Here is a 26,143-nt window from a genome sequence, read left to right on the forward strand (position 1 = left end):
CTATTAAAAAAAAGATATTATTATACCCATTTTAGAGATAAGAAAACTATAACACCAATAAAATTAGTTATTTGCATAAAAAACCCAAGAGTATTACAGCCAAGACTAAGAGTAAATATTACTGGTTTTCATCTCAATACCCTTCCCCATACATTAGTTTCCCCCACTGGCTAGGTCACTTATTTTTTCCAGAGAGGAAAGGAGAGGGAGAGAGAGAGATAGGAAAATCAAAGATGAGAGAGAATCATTGATTGGCTGCCTCTTGCACACCCACCACTGGGAATGGAGCCTGCAACCTGGGCATGCGCTCTGACCCTGACTGGGAATTGAACCATGACCTCTTAGTTCATTGTTGACACTCAACCACTGAACCACATTGGCTGGGCTGGGTCACTTCTTATTTAACTTTCTCAGCACAATTCTCGTTGAGTGCCTCTCATTTAATAGACCTACTTACTTGCTATTCCTGTCAAAGTAATAATTTCATTTCACATTATAGGTCAGCAAGAAATGTTCCCAGCAGCTAAATTTTCAGATAAATGTTCAAGTTATGATCATTATGACATTAAAGTCACAGGTTAATGCTAAGCCTTTCCAGGGACATTAGCAAAACCTTTAATTCTAAAGAGACATGTAACTCAATCCTTCTCTTAAAGTCACAATAACGAAATGAAATCAAGATATGATTTATGAGGTGTAAGAAGCCAGTTTATGAATTTCCAACTGTTGGTTTACTCAAATGTCTTTGGCACATTTTCTGCAGACCTAATTCACAAAAGAGTAAAGAAGTCAATTACTGTAACTGCAATTTAAAAAATTACACAATAGCAACGATTGCACTGAAGTGATATGAATTATTTTTGCTATTAGAACCACTATTTTAAAATTGGATTGAAGATATTAACAATGATGCTAAAAGCAACAATAGTAATAAGAACATTCATTGAGCCCTGGGCTACACACTTAGCCACGAGCTCTATATACATTATTTAATCCTCTCAGCAGCCTTAGGAGGTTGCTGTCAGTATTATCCCCATATTAGAGATCAGGAACTGAGGTTTAGAGATGTTAAGTAACTTGGCCACGGTTACACAGCCATAAGAAGCAGAGAGGGGATTAGAAACCAGGAATGAATGACTCCAAAGTGAGATCTAAAAAGAACAACCCCCCGCCCCCCAAAAAAACACAATCGAGTGAGCTCAATTCTATTCCATGTTTGCCTCTTAACTGGACCTGAAGTCATAGTTGAAACATTTAGAAAACTCATATTTCTCAGTATGATAAATTCTAATCAACTTTAATTTCTGTAGTTTAATCTTACTGAAGCTTGAAAAATTATAATAAGGTAGAGAAGTTGCAAGAGGGCAGAAGCATTGTTTTCAAATCAGTTTGTTAGTTCCTAGAACACATTAATGGGTAATAAGATACTGGGCTGACTGGCTGGCTGTGTACTAAGGAAGCAGGGGGGTTAGTTAAATTCCGCCAGGCTGGGTCAGTTCCTTCACAATTGACCAGATGGCACAGTCATTTCTTCAAAAACAAACAAAAGGCTCTAAACAAACAAGAAGAAAAATGACTTTTTGAGGCTGCCTTGGGCTGCATAGTCAAGATATGAGGCAATTTCCAATCTGGACTCTATTACCTTAAACAAAACAAATACCAATTTTTAAATATTTATAAACACAACTAATACGATTATGTTAAAAACAACTACATACATCTTTATTTAAATGATAATTGCCAATAACCCAGCTGCTGCGCATGAGGCATGAGAGCGCTGGCAGGCGCCGCTTCGGCAGAGGTTGCTCCAGGTGAGGAGCGCAGGGAGAAGCCTCCTGGCACACGATGCCAATGTTTTAAAAAGAAACCTGTTAACTCAGAGTTGTATTATCTATCTGAACTAAGTAGAAAACCACCTATAGGTTATTAATAGTAATGGCTGCAGAAGAAATTCAAGTTGGTAACTTAGCCTTTAATCTGTCATTTTTTAAATTATGGAGAGTAAAACAAAGCTACCCACCCACACACACACACACACACACACACACACACACAGGTATCACTGGCATAATTTAAAATAACTAAATTGTGCAGATTGGGGATTATGCTTTATCACTGAAAATTATAAGCAACCCATCATTCTTATTTCACTTCAGGTTTCTAAAATAGATATAGCTATAGGTATAAACATAGACTCTATCATCTATTCTAGGTAGCTATCATAGTAAATTTAGTTTTTTTTTAAATATATGTGTTTAAATTGTATATAACACACACATATATGTATATATGTCAGTCACATGTGCTGAGAAGGCAACATGACAGGAGGGACAATGAATTTCACAGAATTTCCTCTTCTAACTCGATTTTATAATACATGAGAGGATATCCCTATGGAACACACAGAGCAAACACCACTACCACCCTCGGAGTATTTGGGCACTTTCTTTGTGTAGTGGTGACATGGGCAGAATCAAGTTAATGCTGACAACTCCCTGAAAGCAGTAATTATTCATTACAGTACATTTAACTGATCTGTGCTTATAGATGTAAAGATATTAAAGTATCACTTTGGGGGGAAATCCTGTATTAAGTTTCTCAGAAAGCCATGTGTTGGCTAATGGACTAGGAAATATTTTTATTATTTTAAATTGCAGGATTTCTGGTGCCAGCCAAAATTGGAATAAGTTCACTGCAACCTAACTCTCATGCTGCTTACAAGTAAAACTTTGAAAAAAATACAAAAACAAATACCTGTGGACTCAGAAAAGTAAACAAGAACAATGCGGATTTGGGAAGGGCCTCAAAATGGCCCATAGAGTGGTGAGTTTCCCATTTTCTTTTTTGTTTTTTTGTTTTGTTAATCCTCATCCAGTAATATTTTTTTCATTGATATTTAAGAGAAAGTGGGAGAGAGAGAAGAGGAGGAGGAGGAGCATGAGGAGGGAGGGAAGAGGAGAGAAAGAGAGAGAAACATTGATGTGAGAGAGAAACATGGATTGGTTGCCTCCTGCCTGCACCTCAACTAGGGTTGGGGATCAAACTTGCTACCAGGTACATGCCCTGGACTAGGAATCAAACACTGCTCGACCCTTCAGTGTGCCACTGAACCACCACCAGTGCCCATTTTCTTTTGTTCTGTTTTTCATCTTCTCTCTTATTTCTTTGACTTGAGAGTGAGGCCTAAATTGTGGTGCACAGTGATGGCAAGAACAGCCAAAAATCCAACAGAATCCCTGATGGGAAATAATGCCCCTAGGGTTTGAGAATATAGGGGACACCAGCTATACTTTTCTTTCATTATTCTCTCTTAATTTTGCCCCAAGGTGGCTATGTGAGTGTAACAGGGAGGGCAGTGGCCATCATGTGGTGGCAGTGACAAGCGTTTAAGACTTTACTAGGTGTTATAACTATGTTTCATGAGGTAAACGTAAACACACTTGGAAATGAATGGAAATATAGTTTTCAGAAAAGAAACAATCTACAAAAAAGAAACAAAAGAACATTTGAGAACTGAGAAATTCAACAGAAATTATCCAATGTAAAGAGCAGAGATAAAAAAGAAAAAACAAAAACAAAGGAGTCTCAGTGATCAGTGGGATAATATAAAATAGTTTTAACACTGGAGTCCTCAAAGTGGAGAAATAATGGTGCAGAAAAATATTTAAAGAAATAATAGCCAAAAGGTTCCTAAAATGAATTTGAAAACATACATTTACAGAGTCCAGCTCATAGAACTTCAAAAAGGATAAATTAAAAAAAAAAATCAAACCCAGTTACATCATAATCTAGCTGCACAAAACCTAAAATAAAGGAAAAAAAATCTTGAAAGCAGATAGAGAAAATAACACATTACATACATGGAAATAATAACAGGAATTAACATAGATTTCTCTTCAGAAACCACAGAGGCTAAAAGACAGTGGAACATACAGTATTTTTGAAGTGCTGGAAGTCATGACAATCCAGAATTCCATTTCCAAAAATATCTTTCAGGAATATTAGAAAGAAAATAACTCTTAGATCATAGAAAACTAAAATAATTCCTTGCCAGAAGGCTTGCTTTAAAAGAAATGCTAAAGGAAGTTCTTAGAGCTGAAGAAAAATATAACAGAGAAAAACTTGGAATGTGAGGAATGAAGGAAGAGCTCTGCACAGGGAAAAAATAAAATAGGGTAATTTTTGCCCAGTCTGGGAGGTTCTGTTGGTTGCAGCTTTGTGGGTTCAATTCCTGACCAGGGCACATGACTAGATTTCAGGTTCCATCCCTGGTTGGGGCAGGTGTGGGAGGCAACTGATAGATGTTTTTGTCTTACATCCCTGTTTTTCTGTTTCTCTTCTCCTTTCTCTCTCTCTCTGTCTCTCTCTCAAATCAATAAAAACATATATTCAGGTAAGGAATATATATATATATTAGTTTTTCCCATTTTGGTTCTTTAAAATATGTAACATTATTGAAACAAAGATAAAAATTTATCTGGTAGAATCTTCAATATATGCAGACATAGTATACATGATAATTAAAACATAAGTGGCAAAGGATAGGAAATCTATATGATTGTAAGGCTTCTACATTTTCCTTGAAGTGATAAAATGTAACCATTAAATAGAATAAAAGATTAGGCATGTTTTTTTTATTTTATTGATTTTTTTACAGAGAGGAAGGGAGAGAGATAGAGAGCTAGAAACGTCGATGAGAGAGAAACATCGACCAGCTGCCTCTTGCACACCCCCTACCGGAGATGTGCCCGCAACCAATGTACATGCCCTTGACCGGAATTGAACCTGGGACCCTTCAGTCCGCAGACCGATGCTCTACCACTGAGCCACACCGGCTTCGGCAAGATTAGGCATGTTAATTGTAAACTCCAGAGCAACCAATAAAACATATTACAAAGAAATAAAGCCAAAAAACAGATAAATTAAATAGAATGCTAAAAATTATTCTGAATTGCAGCCAGAGATCAAACTACAAATAATTTAGAAAAAATAATTTGAAGAGCAGACCTATTTCATTCCCCTGAATCCAAGCAGCTTTTCTTACTCCATCATTAGCATACAAAGGATACTAAGCTTTTCCAAATTGCTTCTCTGGCACAGTCTCCCATGGTCATGAAGTTCCATATTCTGCTAAACTTTCATCGTTAATCATAATTAGTATAATTATTAAGTCATGTCTGACATACTCAGTTGGGGCAATCATTGAGATGCACATACATGTTAAAACTGCTATTGGCTGGCTGCCACGTGAGTTACCTTATGGGAAAGGATTAATTTCAGTATCAAGGGAGAAAGTACAGTAAGTCCTCCCTAAGTGTCATCCATAGATTCTGTGACTTTAAGAAACACAACATACAATGAAACCAATTTTACAAGCTAATTGATATGAACAAGAGTTAAGTTTCTACAGTATCTCATCAATGTTATAAAAATATGACGTTGAATGAAATGATATTGAGGACCTGATGCATGAACACTGTAGAAAGACATGCCAGTATGCTAAACACTTTCATTTTTGACTTATGATGACTTTTCTTTGACTGTTTTCAGAAAGCTAGTGTCATGGTGATTGAGACCCCCTTTTGTCTTTCCAATTAAGACACTGCAATGCCTCCTTCACTTTAGAATCCAGAAATGAAACGGGTCCCTTCCACTTCCAGCTCCTCCTCCCCATGACTGTTAACATTATATTCACTCATATTTTTCTCTTTTTTCTTACCCACATGGGCTGTTTCAGGGCTTCAAGAGAATATTGGACATGGAACAGTGCTTTCTGTTCAAGAAGGAAAAGGGCTACATGAAATGTTTCCAGATAACGAAACTGAGTAATTCATTCAAGTAAGCAATTTAAAATAAAATTCTCCAGATAAGTTATTTTAAAAAAATAACTTAATAAGCACTTAATAAAATGTATGTATTTAAAACACTGAATAAATTAATTAGTGCTCCACTGGAATATCAAAAGAAAATATGCATTTTTAAGAGAAGTAAAAATAAATTTTAATCTGATAGGGTAGTGGCTTATACATATCCACTATCTGAGGAGAAAGCAGTATATATGCTTCATTTTTAGAAAGGTGAGTGTGGGGAGATGACTTCCAAATTACTGACTAATAAAACTTTAGAATTGTAATGGGCCTTGTTAATATCTAGAATAGTCATCCCATTTTACTGACAAGGAAACAGAAACCAAAAGAAGAGAACTGCCTGGCTAAGATCACTTGCTATTGTAGTTAATGGCAGGGCCAATATTATTACAGGCTTTTTGCTTCCCAGTGAAGTAAACTTTCTACCATAAAGTAACAGGTAAGCAGTAGCAGCAAACATTCATGTTGGGCTCAATGACAAGTACTTTCACGAGTTATCTTTTATTCAAGTTCACGATCACTCTAGGCAGTAGGCCCACACCTTTGTAAGTGACAGAGTTAGAATCTGGACTCGGGTATGTCATATTACCATGAGAAGCTGTGCAGTGCAGCCACATCATGGGCACATTTAACACACCAAGTTCATCAGGTAAAACACTTGCATTGTCTGAAATGGGACACTGGAATCTGAGAATTTTGATTGTCACCTTTCTCTCCACTCTAGGGATCCAGACAGGCTTTGTGAACAGACTCAGGAGTCCAGTGAATCTTGGCTTTGAATTTTAGCTGTTTATCGCTAGGTTTGTAATCTTGGACAAGTTACTTGGCTTCTCCAAACTTTAGTTTCCTCCTCTTTCAGATGGGGATGTATCATTCCCCTTAGATTTGTGATAAAGACTAAATGAGATCATGCATGCAAAGCAGCTGGTACAATGCCTGGCACAGATTGAGTACTCAATAATTTAAAAAAAAATTTTTTTTTTTTTAATATATTTTATTGATTATATACAGAGAGGAAGGGAGAGAGATAGAGAGTTAGAAACATCGATGAGAGAGAGTCACCGATCAGCTGCCTCTTGCACACCCCCTACTGAGGATGTGCCCGCAACCGAGGTACATGCCCTTGACCGGAATTGAACCCGGGACCCTTCAGTCCCCAAGCCGACGCTCTATCCATTGAGCCAAACCGGTTCCGGCAATTTTTAAAAATTTTTTAAGTTTCATTTTTTTAAGCCATTATATGTTAACTACTTCCTTTCTGATAAATTTCTCCAAATTGCTAACTGCATTTTTAAGAAACATGATAGATAATTTAAATAGATAACTATCATGTAAGCCTTTACTGAGTCTGGCCCATAACCTTCACTCTAAGCTTCATCTACTGAAATTGGGGTCCATGCCGGCCTACACACAAGGATTTTTAAAAAAACAAAAAGTACTTAGTTATTCTGACCTAGGAACTGATTCAAATGTACATCTTTGATATGAGCCTCAATAACTTTGCTGAATCTAGTATAAATATCTCTCTGTACAGACCTCTGAATCGCCCACCTATAAAGTGACTACAGCTAAAAGAACTTAGGGCGGGGCTTGAAATTGAGTTTCATCCTCCACATCCTGCACCGAGTTTTGGCCAATGCTCAGCAAGTATCCGGTATCAGCGTAAGTCCCCAGATCATGTAACATCAACTGCCTTACTCCGCTCTCATTCCAGTTCCCCTGAAATGCCTACTGTATTGTAGGCCTCAGTACAGGAGAACATGTTTGAGGAAGGGAGGCAGTGGTTGCTGGTACATGTTTAACTGGCCCTCAGAAAAGGAAAGCTGATTGACAGCATTTGCCAATATCTGTGGCATACTCTCCTTATGGCCGACTTAAACTACTAGTGGTTTAACAACTCTGTCTTTTGCAGTACCAAGTGTAGCAACTGCCAGGACCGGTTTGGCTCAATGGATAGAGCGTCGGCTTGGGGACTGAAGGGTCCCGGGTTCGATTCCAGTCAAGGGCATGTACCCTGGTTGCGGGCATATCCCCATTGGGGGTGTGCAAGAGGCAGCTGATCGATGACTCTCTCTCATCGATGTTTCTAACTATCTCTCTCCCTTCCTCTCTGTATAAAATCAATAAAATATATTAAAAAAAAAAAAAAGTGTAGCAGCTGGCCCTTGCGAGCCAGTGGGAACCAGAGGCAGCACCAGGCAGTCTGGAAGGTAACCCTAGGTCAGTGGTCGGCAAACTGTGGCTTGAGAGCCACATGCGGCTGGAGAGCTGCGATTTGCCGCTCAGTTAACTAATGAGTTTAATGACCACTGACCTAAGTTACTCCAGGCAGCAACTGGCCTGTCACCCTGTCAAAAGCAAGGACTTGCACTGCACTTGTGAGGGCTTTGACTTCTTTGGACTGAATCCTAATCCTCACACCTGCCATCGTGGTTCTTCCAATGCCAAGCATGAACCACCAGGTTGGACGAAGTCTCCAAATGCCCACCACCGGCCTCCAACTTCCAGATGGAACCACCTGACAGCAATTACATGCCTGAATCAGACCTGAGCTTGCTAGAGGCCTCTTCCAATACCGTGTTTTAGGTGACTCAGCCACTTTCTCCAGTCTTTCTGGACAAATAGCTAACTCTACATTGTCACTTAAGCCCTTGTTACTTAACCGCCAGTATGTCTTCAATCTAAATCCCTGGTCACTTGCCTAATCTCAACAAACAACAGGTGTCAGAGGTTCACTAAAATTATTATAATATATTAGGATGCTTTCTGGTTATAAGAAAGGTATGGATGGGGCAACAAGAGCCAGCTGCCCAACACGACTAATACATGTGCTTTGTATTTGCATACAAAACTTTACATCATCTGAGTTTACAAATAAACCTTCTCAAATGCACTTATTACTATGCTAATATATTATAGCAAGATGATTAGATCAAAATACCAAAACAATAAATGCCATTTTCTAAGGCTCTTTTTTTACCTGGATAGCTGCATTGACATGGAAAGCACACCTACAGGCTATTACTATGAAAAAAAAAAAAAAATGAAAATGAAAAAACAAAAAACCCTTTGCTACCCAACCACTGGAAATTGTCAAGCATTTTTTAGCCAAGAAAGAGACCTTTTTCATTTAGCTTCTGGAAAAAAATAAATAAATAAATAAAAAAAATTCAGAGGCATAGTAAGGACATGAGGGTTTACACCTTGATACATTTCAGACACTAACTTAAACATGATTCAGCTTTAGAACATGAGCTTTCCAAATTACACATTCTGTAGAGGAAGAAGTCTTGTCTGGTCTGCCAGCTGATCAACCTTGAAAGTGGGAATAAAACTTAGTATGCAATAGCAGCTATTATCACTCTAGTCAAGTTGAAGGCTCTTACCTGTACATTTGTAATCGGAGGCCACCCCTTTAAGCACAGCATCAAAGATGGTCATTTCGACTCGCTGCTTTCGGTGGTGACAACTCAGAAGCAAAGACGGCTGGGAGACAACAATGTGTAAAAAGGGTTCTAGCTGCAAGTTACCGGCCCCTCTTCGTCCCGGCTGCCGAACGATGGTTACACCGAGTGCCTGTCTCGCAGATGACCGTGTCGTTGCATGAAGACTTTCCAGAGAGATGGCCCCCATTTTCTTCCCTGAGGGAAAGGACACGTTGCTGCCTAAGAGATCTTCTGCAGTGACTGTGGAAATGCATGCCTCGCTGGATTTAGCAACATCTGAATCGCCTTCTGGGACATTTAATGAGCTCTTGCCTGCTTTTTCGTTATCCTTCTGTTCTTGAGATTTCGATTTGGGTAAGGCCATACAGGAATATGTCATTAGTGAGATCCTACTTGCGGTAATAAATATGTCAAAGGGAATGAAATTTAGGTTTTTCACAATCGATGACTGGTGAGAAGGACGGGCGATGCGGTGCTGGCTGGTCCCACTGTGTTGCTCGATTTGCACGATTCTGATTTTAACGCTGTCACTGCCAATGCCGCTGTCCTGGGCACCACTGCACCGAGAGGAGGTGTCAGCCACGCTTCCGTCAAATGTATCCATTTTTTTCTGTTCTTGCTTAGAGATCTGCAGGGAAAAACATAAAAGCGTTTTAAGCTAGTTACATCCCAAGTGTTATTACATAAAGGTAGTCTAGTATAACTTGTAACGGAATAATCATAAAAACAAACGAGGAGCCCATTCAAAAAAATTATTCATATTAAAATGCCAAGGCAATATGTGAGGAAAAGCATCAAATTTGCATTTCTGACATTAAAATATACTTTTGAGTGTCTGACTTTCTTTCTTTGGACTAAAAAAAAGTAGTCTACATATATATATATAGACATGCCTCTTTAAAGGATTAGTATTCTTTACAGTGATTTCCCAAGTAGTACAATAAACTATTTCCAAGTCATGATTATTGTTGGTTGGAATTCTACGTTAGGTAATAGTAGTTTCCACTGTTTAGCCATGTCATTATAAAACTGGTTTATAGGTTTCTGGATAGTAAGAAAGATAGGGAAAAGTTATGAAAGACAAAGAAAAGTGAACTAAGGTAAACATATGCCATTCAAAATGTTTATTTTGCTCTGCAATATGACTTGAAACAGCGGTAAATGTAAAAATAAAATGTAAGCAATTAAAGCCCAGAAAGGTGGATTTTTCTTGGTGCACAAAAGGCTCCTCATCCTCAGAGCCTTCCATCCAGGATGCGCTCTGAGGAGAATAGAACCTGCTGGCGGCAGCAGCGATGGTCACCCTGGCAGCACAGCCCCAAGACCTTCCTTTAGTTCTTTGTTCCACGTTCTTAGGTCTCCCAACCATCAGACTACTATATGCTGCTCGGCAGCTACCCTGTTTCCCCGAAAATAAGACAGTGTCTTATATTAATTTTTTCTCCCAAAGTTGCACTAGGTCTTATTTTCAGGGGATGTCTTATCTTTCCATGCGCTAGGCCTTATTTTCGGAGGATGTCTTATTTTCAGGGAAACACAGTAGATGTTTCACTTTCTTTTCCATTGACATAATCATGGAAAATCCGAGGAAAACCCCAATCCTCCCACCCCCATCTTAGCACCAAACATAACCAATGGTAACACTTGAGTGCATTTCCTCCCAGTTTTCTGCCTGCCTGTGCAAAGGTTCCTCTCACCCTTTATGGTTAACATCACACTGCAGAGACAAAGTGTGTAACCCAATGTTTTCCCAAGCTAATATATTCTTCATAAATGCCACTTGGAACAGCTGCACAATATTTCATTTAGTGTTTGAAACAAGTTTATTTAACCATTCCCATATAATTAGACATTCAAGTTTTCAATTTTTGACAACAAACATCTATGACAAATATCGAATAATATTTCCTCAGGACAGGCTCCTAGTAGTAGAAATGCTAGGTAAAGGAAATGGTAGGAAAAGTTTAAGTTTATAGAATAATGACGACACCATTCTAAATTAATATTACTACTGCTAATAGGAAAAAAAATTCCCCAAAGTACTGGGTATTGCTTGTCTTTTTTAAAAAGGCTCTTCCTTAATGGTATTTGTAAATATATTATTATTTTTCCACATGCTACAAATTATTATAAGTTGTTTGTGAAAATGTTAAAGGGTTGTTAAACCAAAACAATGTCAGAGTCATTAAATTTTTTCAAATACTATTTATTGATTTTTACATTGTTGAGAGAGATACAGATTATTGTTAAAAAAAAAAATCCAGCATAAGCTATTTGAAACAAAAACAATTCCCCCCTGTTCTTTGAACAGACTAGTTTGTTTAACCCACTCTATGGATGCCTGCTGTTTCCATGTCGGGAGTGGCCCTTCTGAGCTGGCTGTAGCTGGCACACATTTAATATCCATCAATACTCATAACAAGCGGCACTTGTCTGAGAATTGTTCTCTCCTTCTTGGTGATTTTACTTTACTTATGCTTCTTTTTAAGGATGTATTTTCTCTTCAAATGTATTGTTATGGCCGTATCAGATCCTATTAAACCAATTTATAGGCTCTTGAGTCACACAGATGTGGGGTCAAGTCCAACACTTTCTAATTGTATGAGTCCAGACAAATTACAAACTTCTCTAAAGCTACATGGTAGCCTCATCTGTAAAACAGGCTAACAAATCCTATCTCAAAGGGTTAGTCTGATGAATCAGAGAGTTAATGCAGCTAAAGAGGGCAGTCACAGTGCCTGGCTTATATTATAGTAAATACCCCCAAATGGGCAGCTGTTGTTTCTGCCTCTTTATCAGATGGAGGACTGCTAATTAGACTGGGACATATAATTTCACTTCTGGCCATCACTAAGGAGCTGGTGCAGTGCTGGGCACACCAATGAGAGGATCCGTAAATGTTTGATGATATGTGAGTTTCTGATAATATACTAAATTATTCAATATTAATGAGAAAAACTTCACTGCAGATTATAAATGAATGACTGTAACATGTAAATACTAGAGGTTCAGTGTACAACATCTGTGCACTGGGGAATGGGAGATTGGGGTCCCTCAGCCCTGTCTGCGCCCCCTCGCAGTCCTGGGCCCCTTGGGGGATGCCCAACTGCAAGCTTAGGCAGACATCCCCTGAGTGGTCTTTAGCACTGCCGCGGAGGCAGAAGAGGCTCCCACTGCCACTGCTGCACTTACCAGCCATGAGCCAGCTTCTGGCTAAGTGAGCATCTGCCCCCCTGGTGGTCAGTGTGTGTCATAGCAACCAGTTGTTCTGCAGTTAGATTAACTTGCATATTAGCCTTTTATTATCTATCTATCTATCTATCTATCTATCTATCTATCTATCTAAAACCCTAATATGCAAAGAGACTGAATGGCAGAACAACGGGACAATCGGTCGCTATGACATGCACTAACCACCAAGGGGCAGCACACGGGAAACTCATTGGGCATTGGTAACAGGCAGCAGAGCACAGAACATGGAGGGTGTTGGCTGCGACAGGATGGTGGAGTAGGTGAGCAGACCACGGTGGGGCACTGGTCGCTGTCATTGGGATAAGCCTATAGTGTTTACTTAAAATTCTTTGCTGTCTTGTACTATGGTCCCACCAAGCGTTTGCACATGCTGCTGGCCCTGATTGCCCCTTAGGGATTCTCCACCTCCCCCTGCTCCTGAGGGGCTATCAGGGCAGCAGCTGTCGCTCGCACCTCCCGCTCATGCCCACTGCTGGCACCAGCTCCAATTGCTCTTCGCCGTCAGCAGGTGCAAGTGGCGCCAGTTCGGTCAGTGAGTGGGAGCAGAGGCAGCAGGAGCAGGGCTGCCAGCAGAGAGGGGACTGAGGGTCATGTGGCAGGGGCTTGGGGATGAGCCAAGATCCGTCCCTGTGCCCACTGCAGCCTCGTGGCTCATTGTTCCTTTTAAGGTGCATGAATTCGTGCACTGGGTCCCTAGTTTAGGATATGTGGGCATAGCTTTCTCCATGTACTGTCCTCTTTAAGGTCTTTCCAGACATATTCATGGGCTCTTTCCTGACCTGCATCCTTCACCTTGTGTACTGATTGCACTTCAAGCAACTAACCCAGCCTCTACTGGGTCCTCATCCTCATATAAGACATTAGTAACCAACTGCAAGAGTTGCTGCGGCATTAAATGAGTTAATGTATTGAACACAAGCAGTAGGCACTCAATAAAGGCTATGTGAAACAAGGAGTCCCTTGCTTTGAGAAGACTTCCTTAACCCTTCCAGATGATGCCAATCTCTCCAGCTTCTATGCTTTTACCACAAACTAATATTGTTACAGCACTTTTTACACTGAATTTTGTCTCAGAGAGCTTGAATAATTAAAAGTAAAAGTAAAATACCACTGAGCTCTGGCCAGTGTGGCTCGGTTAGTTGAAGCATGGTCTCATACACCAAAAGGTTGCAGTTTCAGGTTCGATCCTTGGTTGGAGTGTGTACAAGAGGCACAATGGATGTTTCTTTTTCAAATTGATGCGTTCTCTCTCTCTCTCTCTCCCTCTCTCTCTCTCTCTCTCTCTCTCTCTTCCTCCCTCCCTCCCTCTCTCCCGTCATCAATAAAAATATGTCCTTGGGTGAGGATTAGAAAAATACTACTCAGTATATTTATTTGCTAAGTGTTGGGAGCACATTATAAATATTTTCTTCACTTAGTATTACAACCCTTTAAAAGGGATACTGTTATCCCCATTTTCCAGCTGAGGAAACCGAGGCTTTAGAAATTATAGTTCCAAGGGCAGATATCTAGTGGGCTATGGATAAGAAGGGAATGCATTAGTATTCCTAGCACACACCACATCACACTGCCTATCACATAGTAGAGCTTAATAATTGTGGTGTGCAGGTGTGAATACCTGAATAAACATAATTTAAAAATTCAGTAAAGTAAAATTAAGGCAATTATCAAAATGATAGTACATTTTAAATCTTTTAGTTATCCCTATTATAAAAACTTAAAATATACCTCCAAATCGACTGCCAACTAGGAACTCTCTGATAATATGTGAAAAAATAATCTAGTGAAGTGCATAAGTAGTCTATGATTTATCGCCCATGTTTTGTGGCATTACAAACCAAATATCTGTATACAGCATAACTGAAATATTCCTTTAGGTTAAATTCTATGGCAAAGTCAAAATAAAAATTCAACTACTTTTATTCTCTCAATCAGAAAAGGTGGCTGTACATGGAACTACATGGAACTATATAGCGCTTTCAATGCGCAGAGTATGGTATTTTCTTCTTATTTACAGATTTTATTTAAAATCCAGTCTGTCCTTTTTGAAAGTGAAAGAGTTCCCCATCAGTGGTAACATGGGGACAAAACCAACCACCTTTAGGTGAAGATAAAACATTTAGTGTCCAGCCCTATTATGTATTGACCTGCCACACTAGACTCTGGTGAATGTCAAGTGGCCCAAGCCTGAGATTGAAGCCAGCAGGGGCAGAATGGCAGCAATCGGCTCAGGTCACACGGCTACTGAACAGAAGTCAGATGGTGACCAATTCTTGTCACTGATGAGCAGAATGGAATTTGAACCAATGACCTGAGATGAAAGACTCAGATTCTTATAGGAAAAAAAAAAAAAAAAAAAGGAAAAAAAAAGGTACTAATTTCCCAGTACTAGAGAACCAAATTCTTAAAACTGAGTTAAAAGTCAAGATTTTCTCCATCTTTCTAAGCCTCCACACTATTGGTAGAACTGAAATAAGGAAGATGGTGATTTTTGAGACACTTACAAATCCACTGGATTGTCACCAGTCTACTGTAGCCTTACCTATTACATTGAAGAGTACTTGGGCTGCTACTGAGAAAAGTTTTACAATTAATTTTTTGTGCTAGGTCCTAAACCTGGGCATCAATTTACTACTCCTTTGTGGAAAAAGAAAAGTTCACAATGCAATAACTGAAAATAACTGTTGCTTTATTATTGTCCAAGGGGACTAATAATTTAAGCTGTCAAAAATAGCATACCGGCTTGCTGTCAGTGAATGTAGCAGACACACGTATCTCTGGGTAGTGTAGTTACATTAGCTCTCCCACTCTTTACCTAACTCATTTAAAACGAACAATAAAAGTTTTCTTTAATTAGCTACTGGTGTGCATTAACATGATCATGATTAAACCATAAAAACCAACTGTACATTACACTGGTCCCCTCTTCCATATGTTTTGAATTATTCTGTTTGAAAATGTACTTTGTGTCCCTTTTAAAAGTTCGACCTTCTGCTTTCAGAGAATTAAATGCATATTACTGTAGTGAAGAAGATAATGTTTCAGACCTCCAGGCATATATTAAACACACTGGCAGCACTTGAGACAAAATGCTTTACTTATTAGATACTTCCTATTCTAAACAGTGTCATCAAAGGCTAAAAACAAAATCCATATAAAAGCTGCACAATGCTTCCACACAGAACCTGTGCCAAAATCCCTGTACTTTCCAACTAATGAGGAAAGGATGTGTACTCTTAACATATGAATGTAAGATTTTCCAAGCATTCACTTTAGGAAACTGGCTATTGATTCCATATGCGTTATGTTAAATGAAACTGTATTGGTAAAATAACCTTTAAGATATCTGGCAAGATAACTATAATTAAACAATATTCAAAAGACTAAAACAAAGGGGAATTTGGTTCCACAATGGCTAATTAAAATAAAATGAAAAAACACAGCATGTCATCTCTCAAGATAAATTGTTATTGTTCAAGAACTATTTAAATACTGTTAAAATATACTTTTAGATAAAATCTGAAAGAGCTGGAAAAATATTTGTGGCTTAAAAATGGATAGTTTGGTGAAGAAAAAAAGTATAGGACTCCGAAATTTTATGCGGAGATAACAGCTTTAAAGCCTTGAGCACAACCAGATGGTACTCCAATCACAGGAATTCTACAGTTTCACTATCAATGGGTTTCAATAAGAGAAGGTTTTCAATAGCTAGGAAAACATGTCAAGTTGATGGTTTACTTCTTGGATCATTTCAGCGCCATTTTCCCATCCTTTCCCAGGGTGTATAGGGTATGGAGACGAGCCACCTTGGAAAAGGTGCTGAAAGGTGGCTTCGTAGCTGGAGCACTGGAGTGAGTTCCTCCTTTTAATGCATTGAGATGGGCAAGTTTATGAGCTTGCCCTGGAGTCCAGGAAGAGCCACAGATTCTTAGGAGTGCTGGTGAAACCGCACTTGACTATGTGACAAGATCAAAGGATGCATTAAACTAATTTCAAATTATTTCTCCAGTAGCATTCTGGAGTGGAGAAATATAAGCTTGATGGATTGAAACTTCTTGTTTGGCCTTATTGACCTTTTTATGAGCTCAGTCAAAAGTCAGCCTCATTAATAAAAATGCTGCAAATAAATGGATAAATTGTTAAAGAAAAATATGTGGGAACCAACCACTTGAGGATTAACAAGGACTAAAATAAATCTAATTTTTGTTTTGATGGCTGACAAGAAAGGGTAATTCAAAATCTATTTCAATATAGTAAGTCATATTATTTTTTAAAAATTTCCTTGTCTTTTTAAGGAAACCTTAACTATACACCAATCATAAACATATCAACATATTTTTACCTTCTTATCTTAATTATGGTTATATAACAGCAACACTGAAGTATTATTTCCAACATGCAATATACTTTATTCTTATCAAAATATCTTGTACCAATCATGAGAGTATTTAAACATCTTATAAATTATGAAAGTCAAGTGTGAAACCACAAGATCAAAGTGACAATCACATCTGTGTCACTGTGACATTTATTCTAATTTTACTGCTCTTGCTAAAATGTAGTAGTGTTTTCAAAGAAGTAAAATTTTGGTCTATCTTACAAAACCAAATACAATAAAAAACAACAACAACAAAAAAAAAAACAAGTGCAGTATTTCAATGGTTTTACATACTAAAATTACAAAGAACAAATTTTACAAACTTGAAAAAATATGTGCGTCGCTGTTTAAACATTTGTGAGCATACTCTTCTGGCTGTACCTCTTAGAAATTCGGTTTTTAACACAGACAGTCTACCCTGGAAGCTTGAGATAAACAGCAAATTGCTGTAACAATCAGGAATAATTTCAACTTAATGAATTAATTTAATCAAGCAAACAACAAAAGTATATTTTAAGCCTCGAATTTTCAGTGTTGTTAGCATTACTACTCATAAAATTTTATCATTTTATACCATTGCAACTCAGGGAGCATGCTGAGTCAAGTATATCTAAGCATTTTAAATTAAATAAAAATTATAGAGAATAAGTTGACTTTGATATGCAGTATCTCCTTCAAGTGTATCCAATTCTCCTTATTATTATTATTTTTTTTTTTACTTAAAAACAAACTTAAACAAGCACTCTATGCACGTCGGTGCTACAGATATGGAGTGCTAGGAAACAAGGGCTTTTTATACTCTGCTTCTCTAAGCCAAATGTTACACAAGATCCCACATAATATAATTGTTCCCAGTCGGAAGGCAAAAAAAAAAAGTTTTCACAATACTGCAGTAATTATGCAAAAGAGCAGAACTAATGATACCCATCACTGCTTAACAGATAGAATGGCAAAGAACACTAGCTTCAAGTTTTCCCTTTCATGAAGTCACTTTCCGGCTCTTTGAAGTAACAGTCTGAGGCCACTACTGCCTGCTAAGTATCAATCCAAATATCCCCATTTCCAGACCAGTGCTAACTGCAGTGAAAGCAGCATGGGGGAGGTTCAGGCAAGGCTGTGTTTTATCGGTAGTCTGTGTTGGGTCTATTGTTCTGATCTCAGTTGAAAATTATGAAAAGGCACCCGGGCTGGTGCTAAACTGTCTCTAATACCTAGATCATTATCAGTGTCTGTTTCAATATGGTAAACCGAACAACAAAAAGTGTATGTGCACCAACCCTATCCACATGAGGAAGTTCAAATACTATTTATTGGGCCTTTATCTGCAGCGTTGCCCTTTAGACTTCTTGTGTCTGTTTGTTCTTTTACACATACATGGTATATGATTTCACAGCGTAAGCTTATTTTCAGGGGCTTCTAAATTTATGAGGGGGGGGGGGAATCAATTCCAGGCGAAACTTCACATACAGGGTCTCTACCCAGAAAGTTCTCATCCTCCCTCCTGCTCTTTTCCTACGTATAAAATTGCAATAGGTTGGTCATTTCTGTTCAAGGAGACTAGAGCTAATTGATTTACCCTAACTTCCAAGTTTGTTTGACTTGTTTGCTCTTTGTAATGGATTCAGTTTCTTTTTTGTTTTTGTTTTTTTGTTTTTTTTTTTATAAAACTTCACACATTCAGGGAACTTCGGGATCTTAATCAAAACCAATGCCTCTACATGAGAAATGACAACCTGCTTTGAAATGGCCATGATGTGGATTCTTAAGAAGTGGCTACTGTGTGTACAAGGTAACTACTCTCTACACTGACGAAATCCAAAGTTCATGCCGCTGATGTCAATGTGGAAACCATTTTGTCCCATGGCTGCTTCAAGATTTTCAATAGGATTAAATCAGCTGCAAGTCCTCATTATATCAGCGTTTACAATTGTGTCTGAGTCGGAGTCTGTTTCTCATAGAGTTTTACTCAGAGGCTGACTTAGACTGGCTCCTTAGGGCTAGTCTGATTTTACTAGAAACAACTGTATCACATCAGCCACTCTCATAAACTTGCCGTAAGATTGAATCAGCCCTGACCCTGAAGAGATGAAAGTTTATCGAGCCTACGCGTTCTCTGGAAGTCACAGAGAAGTGCATTCCATTTCTGCAGCAATGCAGAGGAATACGCTCATTAACGATTTCGGGGGGGGGGGGGGGCGCCTTTTCCTCGAAACTATGACCCTGATTTTCTGATAAGAAAATTAAAGTTGAACTTGGATAAATTCCTATCAATAAAAATTCATACAAATCCCTATTTGATTATTTTATCTCTCAAATTACATATGCTCCTTTAAAGAAACTGTAGGGTTTATGGACATAAAGAGCATACTTTTAAAATGAATTTTCTCCTAATACTCAATAAAAAAAAAAAAAATGGTTTAAGTATTTCCAGAATTAACTTTATCCAGTAGTTAGCATTTCCTTGGTCACATAGTTACTTAACAAAAATACTGAGCTAATGTTATTTTATATTCTATTTACTTACTAAGTATAAACAAACCTGTTCAATTAACTGTAGAGTCTCTACCAGGAAAATGTGAATCTCAGTATTTTCTACTATGCATTTGATTTTACTGAAGTTTAAGACATGAGTAATTTATGCAAGAGTAATTTACAAACTTTTATATGTATGTATGTGTGTATATAGATATATGTAAATTTATTTTTATTTTTGAAAACATGTTCCCTTTCTGTTCCCCACAGAAACCCTCCATCCCGCTCCTCCCCTTCCCTAGGCCTTCAAAGCTCTATTGTCTGTCCGTGGGTTATGCATTTATGCATATAAGTTCTTTGGTTAATCTCTTCCTGCTCCTATCCCCTTCTCTCTGAGAGTCATCAGTCTGTTCCATGCTTTTATGTCTCTGGACCTGTTTTGTTTGTCAGTTTATTTTGTTCATTAGATTCCACATATGAGGTTGTGTGACATATGTCTTTTCATGACTGGCTCGTTTCACTTAGCGTAATACTCTCCAGGTCCCTCCATGTTGTCTCAAAGGGGAAGAGATCCTTCTCTTTTACAGCTGCATAGTATTCCATTGGATAAATGTACCACGATGCATCTACTGTTGGGCACTAGGGCTGTTTCCAGATCTTAGCTATTGTAAATTGCACTGCTACGAACAAACAATTTCATATATTCTTTCTGACTGGTGTTTTAGGCTTCTTAGGATATATTCATAGAAGTGCAATCACTAGGTCAAATAGCAGTTTCATTTTTAATTTTTTTTAAGGAAACTTCATACTGTTTTCCGTCCATAGTGGTTGTACCAGTGTGGTATAAGCTACCTTTAACTTTGTGATAGCCAATTAAATAAAACCAAATTAAACTAAAACTATATTATAACTGTCTGTTACATGTTATCAATACCTTAATGATGCAATGGACTTGAAATGCAAATGGTCAAGATATCAAAGAGAAACACTTGTTTGCTCCCTATAAACAATTCTCCTTTTCTACCAGAAGGACTTTGTTGTTCTTTGCTACTGCACAAAAACTGCTTTGATGCTATCAATCGCTCACTTTAATTCTTAGAACTGTGCAGTATTCTTTCTTTCTTTTTCTTTCTTTCTTTCTTTCTTTTTCTTTAAATCAGGTAAATGTTTGTAACCATAGCCCCGGCGAGCTAGCCCTACAACACCAGTACATTTTCATATGCTGATATGTCCCATGTAATTCCTGCTGCTCTAAGAACGTAACGTTCTGTATATTAGTGATAGTAATACATCCTACACTTCAATGATATTCCTGGTCTTGTGGGACTACTTGAATTAAAGATTCAAAGTCAGAGAGAAAAATGTAGATTACCTCTTCCCAAATATCAAACATCATCTCTAAAACATAAAACTGTAACCAAGTATGAACATACCTGAGAACGCTTTCTCAAAAAACTATGAATTAGAACATAAATTTTAATCATAGCTGGTATATGCTTACTGGATGACCTTATCAGAATGCCTCTTGTTATTGCTAAATTTCAGATCACATTCACAACAGAATTACCAAATTAGCACCATTAAAGTGTTCTTAGCTTTTAACACTTATCTCTCTCCAAATGAGTTAAAAAATAAAGTTGTTGTTTGTTAAATCCTCACCTGAGGACATGCTTTTTCATTGATTTTGGAGAAAGAGGAGGAATCAGGAAGGAAAAGAGAGAGAGAGAGAGAGATCTGCTGCCTCCATATGCATTCCAACCAGAGGTCAAACCTGCACCCTTGATACGTGCCCTAAACAGGAATTGTACCCTCAACTTTTTGGTCTATGGTGTATGGGATGATGCTACCAACTGAGTTGCCCAGCCAGGGCTAAATTTTCTATTTTTAAATGATGTTATTATTATTTTTCCTTTTATTGAATTTATTGAAGTGACATAGGTTTATAAAGTCATATGTTTCAGGAATACAATTTTTTAACACATCATCTGTACGTTGTACTGCGTATTCACTGACCCAAATAAAATCTCCTTCTATCACCAATTATTCCCCCTTTACACTCTCCTACTTCCCCTCATCCCTTTAATTTTAAGGTTACATTCAGTCAAGTATGGTTAATGTGTGGACTTTAGCTATAATAATTTTACTGGCATAAAATATTTATGGAGCTTCTTGACAAAAGAGCCAATGTCAAAACTACTGAGCAAAATGTGATATAAAATTTTATTTCATATCCTTCATTCAACAAACTCTTATTGAGCATCTACAACCATAACTCAGAGATATTATGGTTTAGTTCCAGATCACCACAGTCAAACAAATAGCACAAAAAAGCAAGCACATGGTTATTTTCTTTGGTATTCTCGTGCATATAAAAGTTATATGCACTTTAAGTATGCAATCACATTTTCTATAATGAATGTACATACCTTAATTAAAGCACGTATGGTGATAGAAGATGATTTGATTTTGGGTTGTGGGCACACAATGCAATATACATATCATAGAAATGTACATTGAAATCTATATGATCTTATTAACCAATGTCGACCCAATAAAATTTAATTAAAAATACATTATTGCTAAAAATGATAACCATCATCTGAGCCTTCAGCAAGTTGGAATCTTTTTGCTGTTAAGGATCATAGCTTGATGTTAATGACTGCTGACTGATCAGGGCGGTGACTGCTAAAGAATGGGGTGACAGTTCTTATTGGCTATCCTTTAATTTTATGATGACAGATCAAATCCAAACTAAACTAAAGCTACATAAGGATCCTCTGTGAGTAATATCAATACCTTAATAGTGCAATGGAGTTGAAATGCAAAATGGTCAAGAAAACAATGAAGTTTTGCCACACTGTGTCCCTTTCTTTCATGAGCAATTTCTCTGTAGCAAGTGATGCTGTTTTGCTAGCATTTTACCCACAGAACTTCTTTCAAAATTGTGACACAGAGACATGAAGTAAGCAAATGATGTTAGAAATATGGTGCTGATAGACTTGTTCAATACAGGGTTTCCAAAACCTTTAATTTGATTTAAAAAATACAATACCTGCAATTTTCAAAAAACATCACAGAATAATTTTATGTAACACACACACACACACACACACACACACACACACACACACATTTGATGATGAATGTTGGGTATTACGAGAGCAGAATAAAAGACAAAAATAATTTGAGTTTTTTGGCCTAAGCAACTAGAAAAATGGAGAAAGATGACTTTCCAGGCTATCAAGCAGCATCTACCCATCTATGTGTTAGCTAATTCGATAATAATCTGCCTTTCCAAACTTTGCCTGTTTGCCCAAGAAACATACATGACCACAGTGATCCTCACATAAGGAGATGATGACAATCACCACCATACCAAATTTTAAAGGATTCTCTAGTGCAATTATGATGTCTTCCTGTTCCTCCAGCAAGTCAAACCCCCAATCAGCTAAGAATTATTTAAGGGAGAGCTATAATTAGAGGTAGTTTTCTGGGGTTGGGCCTAGACCTCATTCTAGGCAAACACTTGGGAGAATAGAGAAATGAAGCCAAGACATGGGAGTCATGCCACATCCCTAGAAAATCAAATGAGTGAGAAATAGATTATTTCTTGGGAGGCTTTGGCCTTGGGACAGCTGAAATTTAAACAATATTCATAAGTTGAATTGGAGAAGGCTGGGGTCTTACAAGACCTGCAAATTTCTAATTGCTATTGAGTATTTCTTTTTGGATGTCTTATTATCAGTATCACACATCTAAAAGATCTTCATAACGTTTAAAAATATTTTCCCCCAAAATACCACCTTTAAACATTAACATTTTATTTATTTGTTCCTTCTCAAAAGGCTCAAATGTTAAATATACCTTCTTGATCCCACCAAGTACGGATGAAAGAATGATTATTCTTTCATTTCATTAATTATTCCTACTGTTTGCTTTGTATTTCCTATTCTTATTGGCCTTCCCACTTTATATTGGCTAGTTCAAGAGTTCCTTAATTAGCTTCTTTCACTGGTCTTTTCCTTTCCTAACTCATCACATATAGCACTGTCAGTTTACTCCTCTTAAAACACTTCTAATATTTACTTACAGACATTTGTCCCAATTAAATGCAAGGTCCATGAAAACAGGATTTCTGAGCGTTTCCTATTTTTCTACTTAATCACCAGCACTCAGAACAGTGCTTGGTACATAGTTGGTGCTCAATAAATATTTAAAGAAGGAATTAAGGGAGGAACAAATGAACTGAATAATTTGCAAAGTACTCATTTAGGTCCTCTGGTGAGGGGGGAGATAATAAGGATCAGTTAAACTTAAAGTCTGCCTTCTAAATTTAAGATACTTATTTACGAAAAGTGCTTTCAGGCACATCTGAACCAAGACTAAAAGAAGATAGAATTTGTACTTGTCGAAACAGCAGTAAAAACACTGAGGTTGATGGAGACACATAAGTGAAAAAGGGACAAAAGACAAAAGACAAAAAAAAAAAAAAAAAAGAGCATGTATATATGTACAAGAGTATGGAAAAGGCAATAGGTGGCAGGACAAGAAACCTGAATTCTTAGTATTATGCGAATCTTCCTCAGAGCCCAGCCTGTTGACCACCTATGTCAGAATCCCTCAGCACTTGTTAAAACAGATTCTCAGGCCCCGTGCCAGCAGTATCTTACCCGAAGGTCAGACCTGGTGACCTGCACTTGTAACAAACTCCGGGCAATCTTTATTCACAGTAATGTTTGAGATATACCGCTTTAGACAATGGAAAACGATAAGAACGTTCTTAGCAAGCAGATTATACAAAATGGTGCTTGAGAAAATTTGATATGAGGAAAATGTGCAGTAGGAGTAGAGGAAGAGAGAGCAGAGAGACTGTAGGTAGCATGGCCAGTTAAGATGACTGTGAGGTGATGTGAAAGAAAGCAATGTATGAAGTAGTGGGCTTCAGGAGATGAATGAGAAATCTTATTGATCACCTTAGCTCAGAATCTGCATGGCAGACCACTTCCTACTGAATAATTTAACCAATAATTCTGGGACCTCTTCTCTAACCCATCCCTCACCACTCCTCTTGTCAAATTCTCCACTACGAACTTCACAATCACCTTCTTGCTTCCACATTGTCACTCATGCTGTTCTCCCAGCCTGGAATGCCCTCCTTAAGAATCCATTTCCTCTATTAAGCCTTCCCTTTATAAGCCCATAATAACTTCTCTCTCTCCTACAATCCCATAGGACACTATCTTTATCCCTTATCTGGTACTTTGCGTATGTTACCTTCTATTGCTAGTTTCTTTTCATCCTTACATGCTATCTTTTAAGTAGATTATAGGATTCTTGAGTCCAGAAGCACACACATCAAGTCTCTGTAAATACTGTGAACAAAGAATGTATATGAAGCGAGGTAAGTGTATGTGGATGACAGTGATGATGGTGGTCAAGATGGAAACAAAGATAACCTAACTAACGGATTCAAAACAATGACACCAACGCATAGATAACAACTATTGGAAGTTTAGATTGGTCAAGCATTTTTCTATGTACACTTAGATGTTAGGCACTTTTCTGTATCAATTCGTTTAATCCTCAGCACAATTCTATAAATTAGATACTATTATTATCCCCATTTTAAGATACAGAAACTGAGGCCTAGAGAAGTTAACTTGCTCAAAATCACACAGCTAGTAAATGGTGAACCTGGGATTTGGACACCGGCAATATAATACCAGTGCTTATTTTAAAATAATAACCTACAGATTCTCTATCTCAGAACCTTATTTGTTTCTTTCATAGCACTTACTACAATTTGAAATCTCTAAAGCTTATTGTTGTTGTTAACATGTCTCCTTATTAGATGGCAAAACCCATCATTGTTGAACTAGTTAATTTTGTTCACTGCTACATACCTAGTGGTGCTTTGTATGTAAATGAATGAATAAAGCAATAAGGAAAAAGGAACAGGAAAAAGGAGTAAAACTATAGAAACTATGAATATCTAAGGGCCTAGGGAGTTTTTTGTTTTGTTTTGTTTTGCTTTTTTATTACTACAGATTTCAGACAGATGGCTTCCCAGAGAGAGCCTTCATCAATACAGGAATATGTTTTGAAATGCTGAAAGGAAAATTCCATTTGCAAGGTGCTGGGACCAGGTGTCTCTATTTTAGCAAATCACTATACTCAAGAACAGGAAGTAGAGCCGGGAGACAGAGCACTGCACAGGGAACTGGCTGAGCTCCAGTTTCCACCAAGCCACACCTGTGCAGCGACGTGGGAAAGAACTGTCTGTTCACAGCCTTCCCGTTGTCGACATGGAGTTAGAGTAAGAGTGATCTAAGCCAAATCCACGTTCTCATTTCCATGCATCGGAATCACAGTCTATTAGATGAATAAACCTGGAAAAGGTTCTGGAGTTCATCGTTTTCAGGACTTCTTCAAACTACACTTTAGCCGCAGTATCCCTTCTATAAAGAAAGCCTTACGGCGATGGGGTCAGTGGGTGGCAGACAATACATAATATGTCAACCAGATAAAAGCAACGTTGCCCCAGGATGGTTGTGTCATGGATGCATATGCATGTGACTCAGAGCTCAAATCTGGGCAGGTCGACCACTCCATGATATAATTTTTAAATGTATGCCTTACTGAGACAATTCACACATCATGTATTTAATCTACTTAAAGTATACCAATCAATGGTTTTTTGGTACATTTACAGAGTTGTTGAACTGTCA

General features: G+C 37.8%; 1 protein-coding gene across 5 annotated transcripts in view; it reads right to left on the reverse strand.

Moving 5' to 3' along the window:
- Positions 1 to 26,143, reverse strand: part of VPS13B (vacuolar protein sorting 13 homolog B) — a 513,325-nt gene that overhangs the window by 167,300 nt on the left and 319,882 nt on the right. For all 5 annotated transcript variants that reach the window (XM_045581364.1, XM_036436747.2, XM_036436745.2 and 2 more), the window contains one exon: positions 9,254 to 9,941. In XM_045581364.1, coding sequence (XP_045437320.1) covers positions 9,254 to 9,941 — 688 coding nt within the window. The remainder of the gene's footprint in view (positions 1 to 9,253; positions 9,942 to 26,143) is intronic.

This window comes from Pipistrellus kuhlii, unplaced genomic scaffold (genome assembly GCF_014108245.1).
Source record: "Pipistrellus kuhlii isolate mPipKuh1 unplaced genomic scaffold, mPipKuh1.p scaffold_m20_p_14, whole genome shotgun sequence".
NCBI lineage: Eukaryota > Metazoa > Chordata > Mammalia > Chiroptera > Vespertilionidae > Pipistrellus > Pipistrellus kuhlii.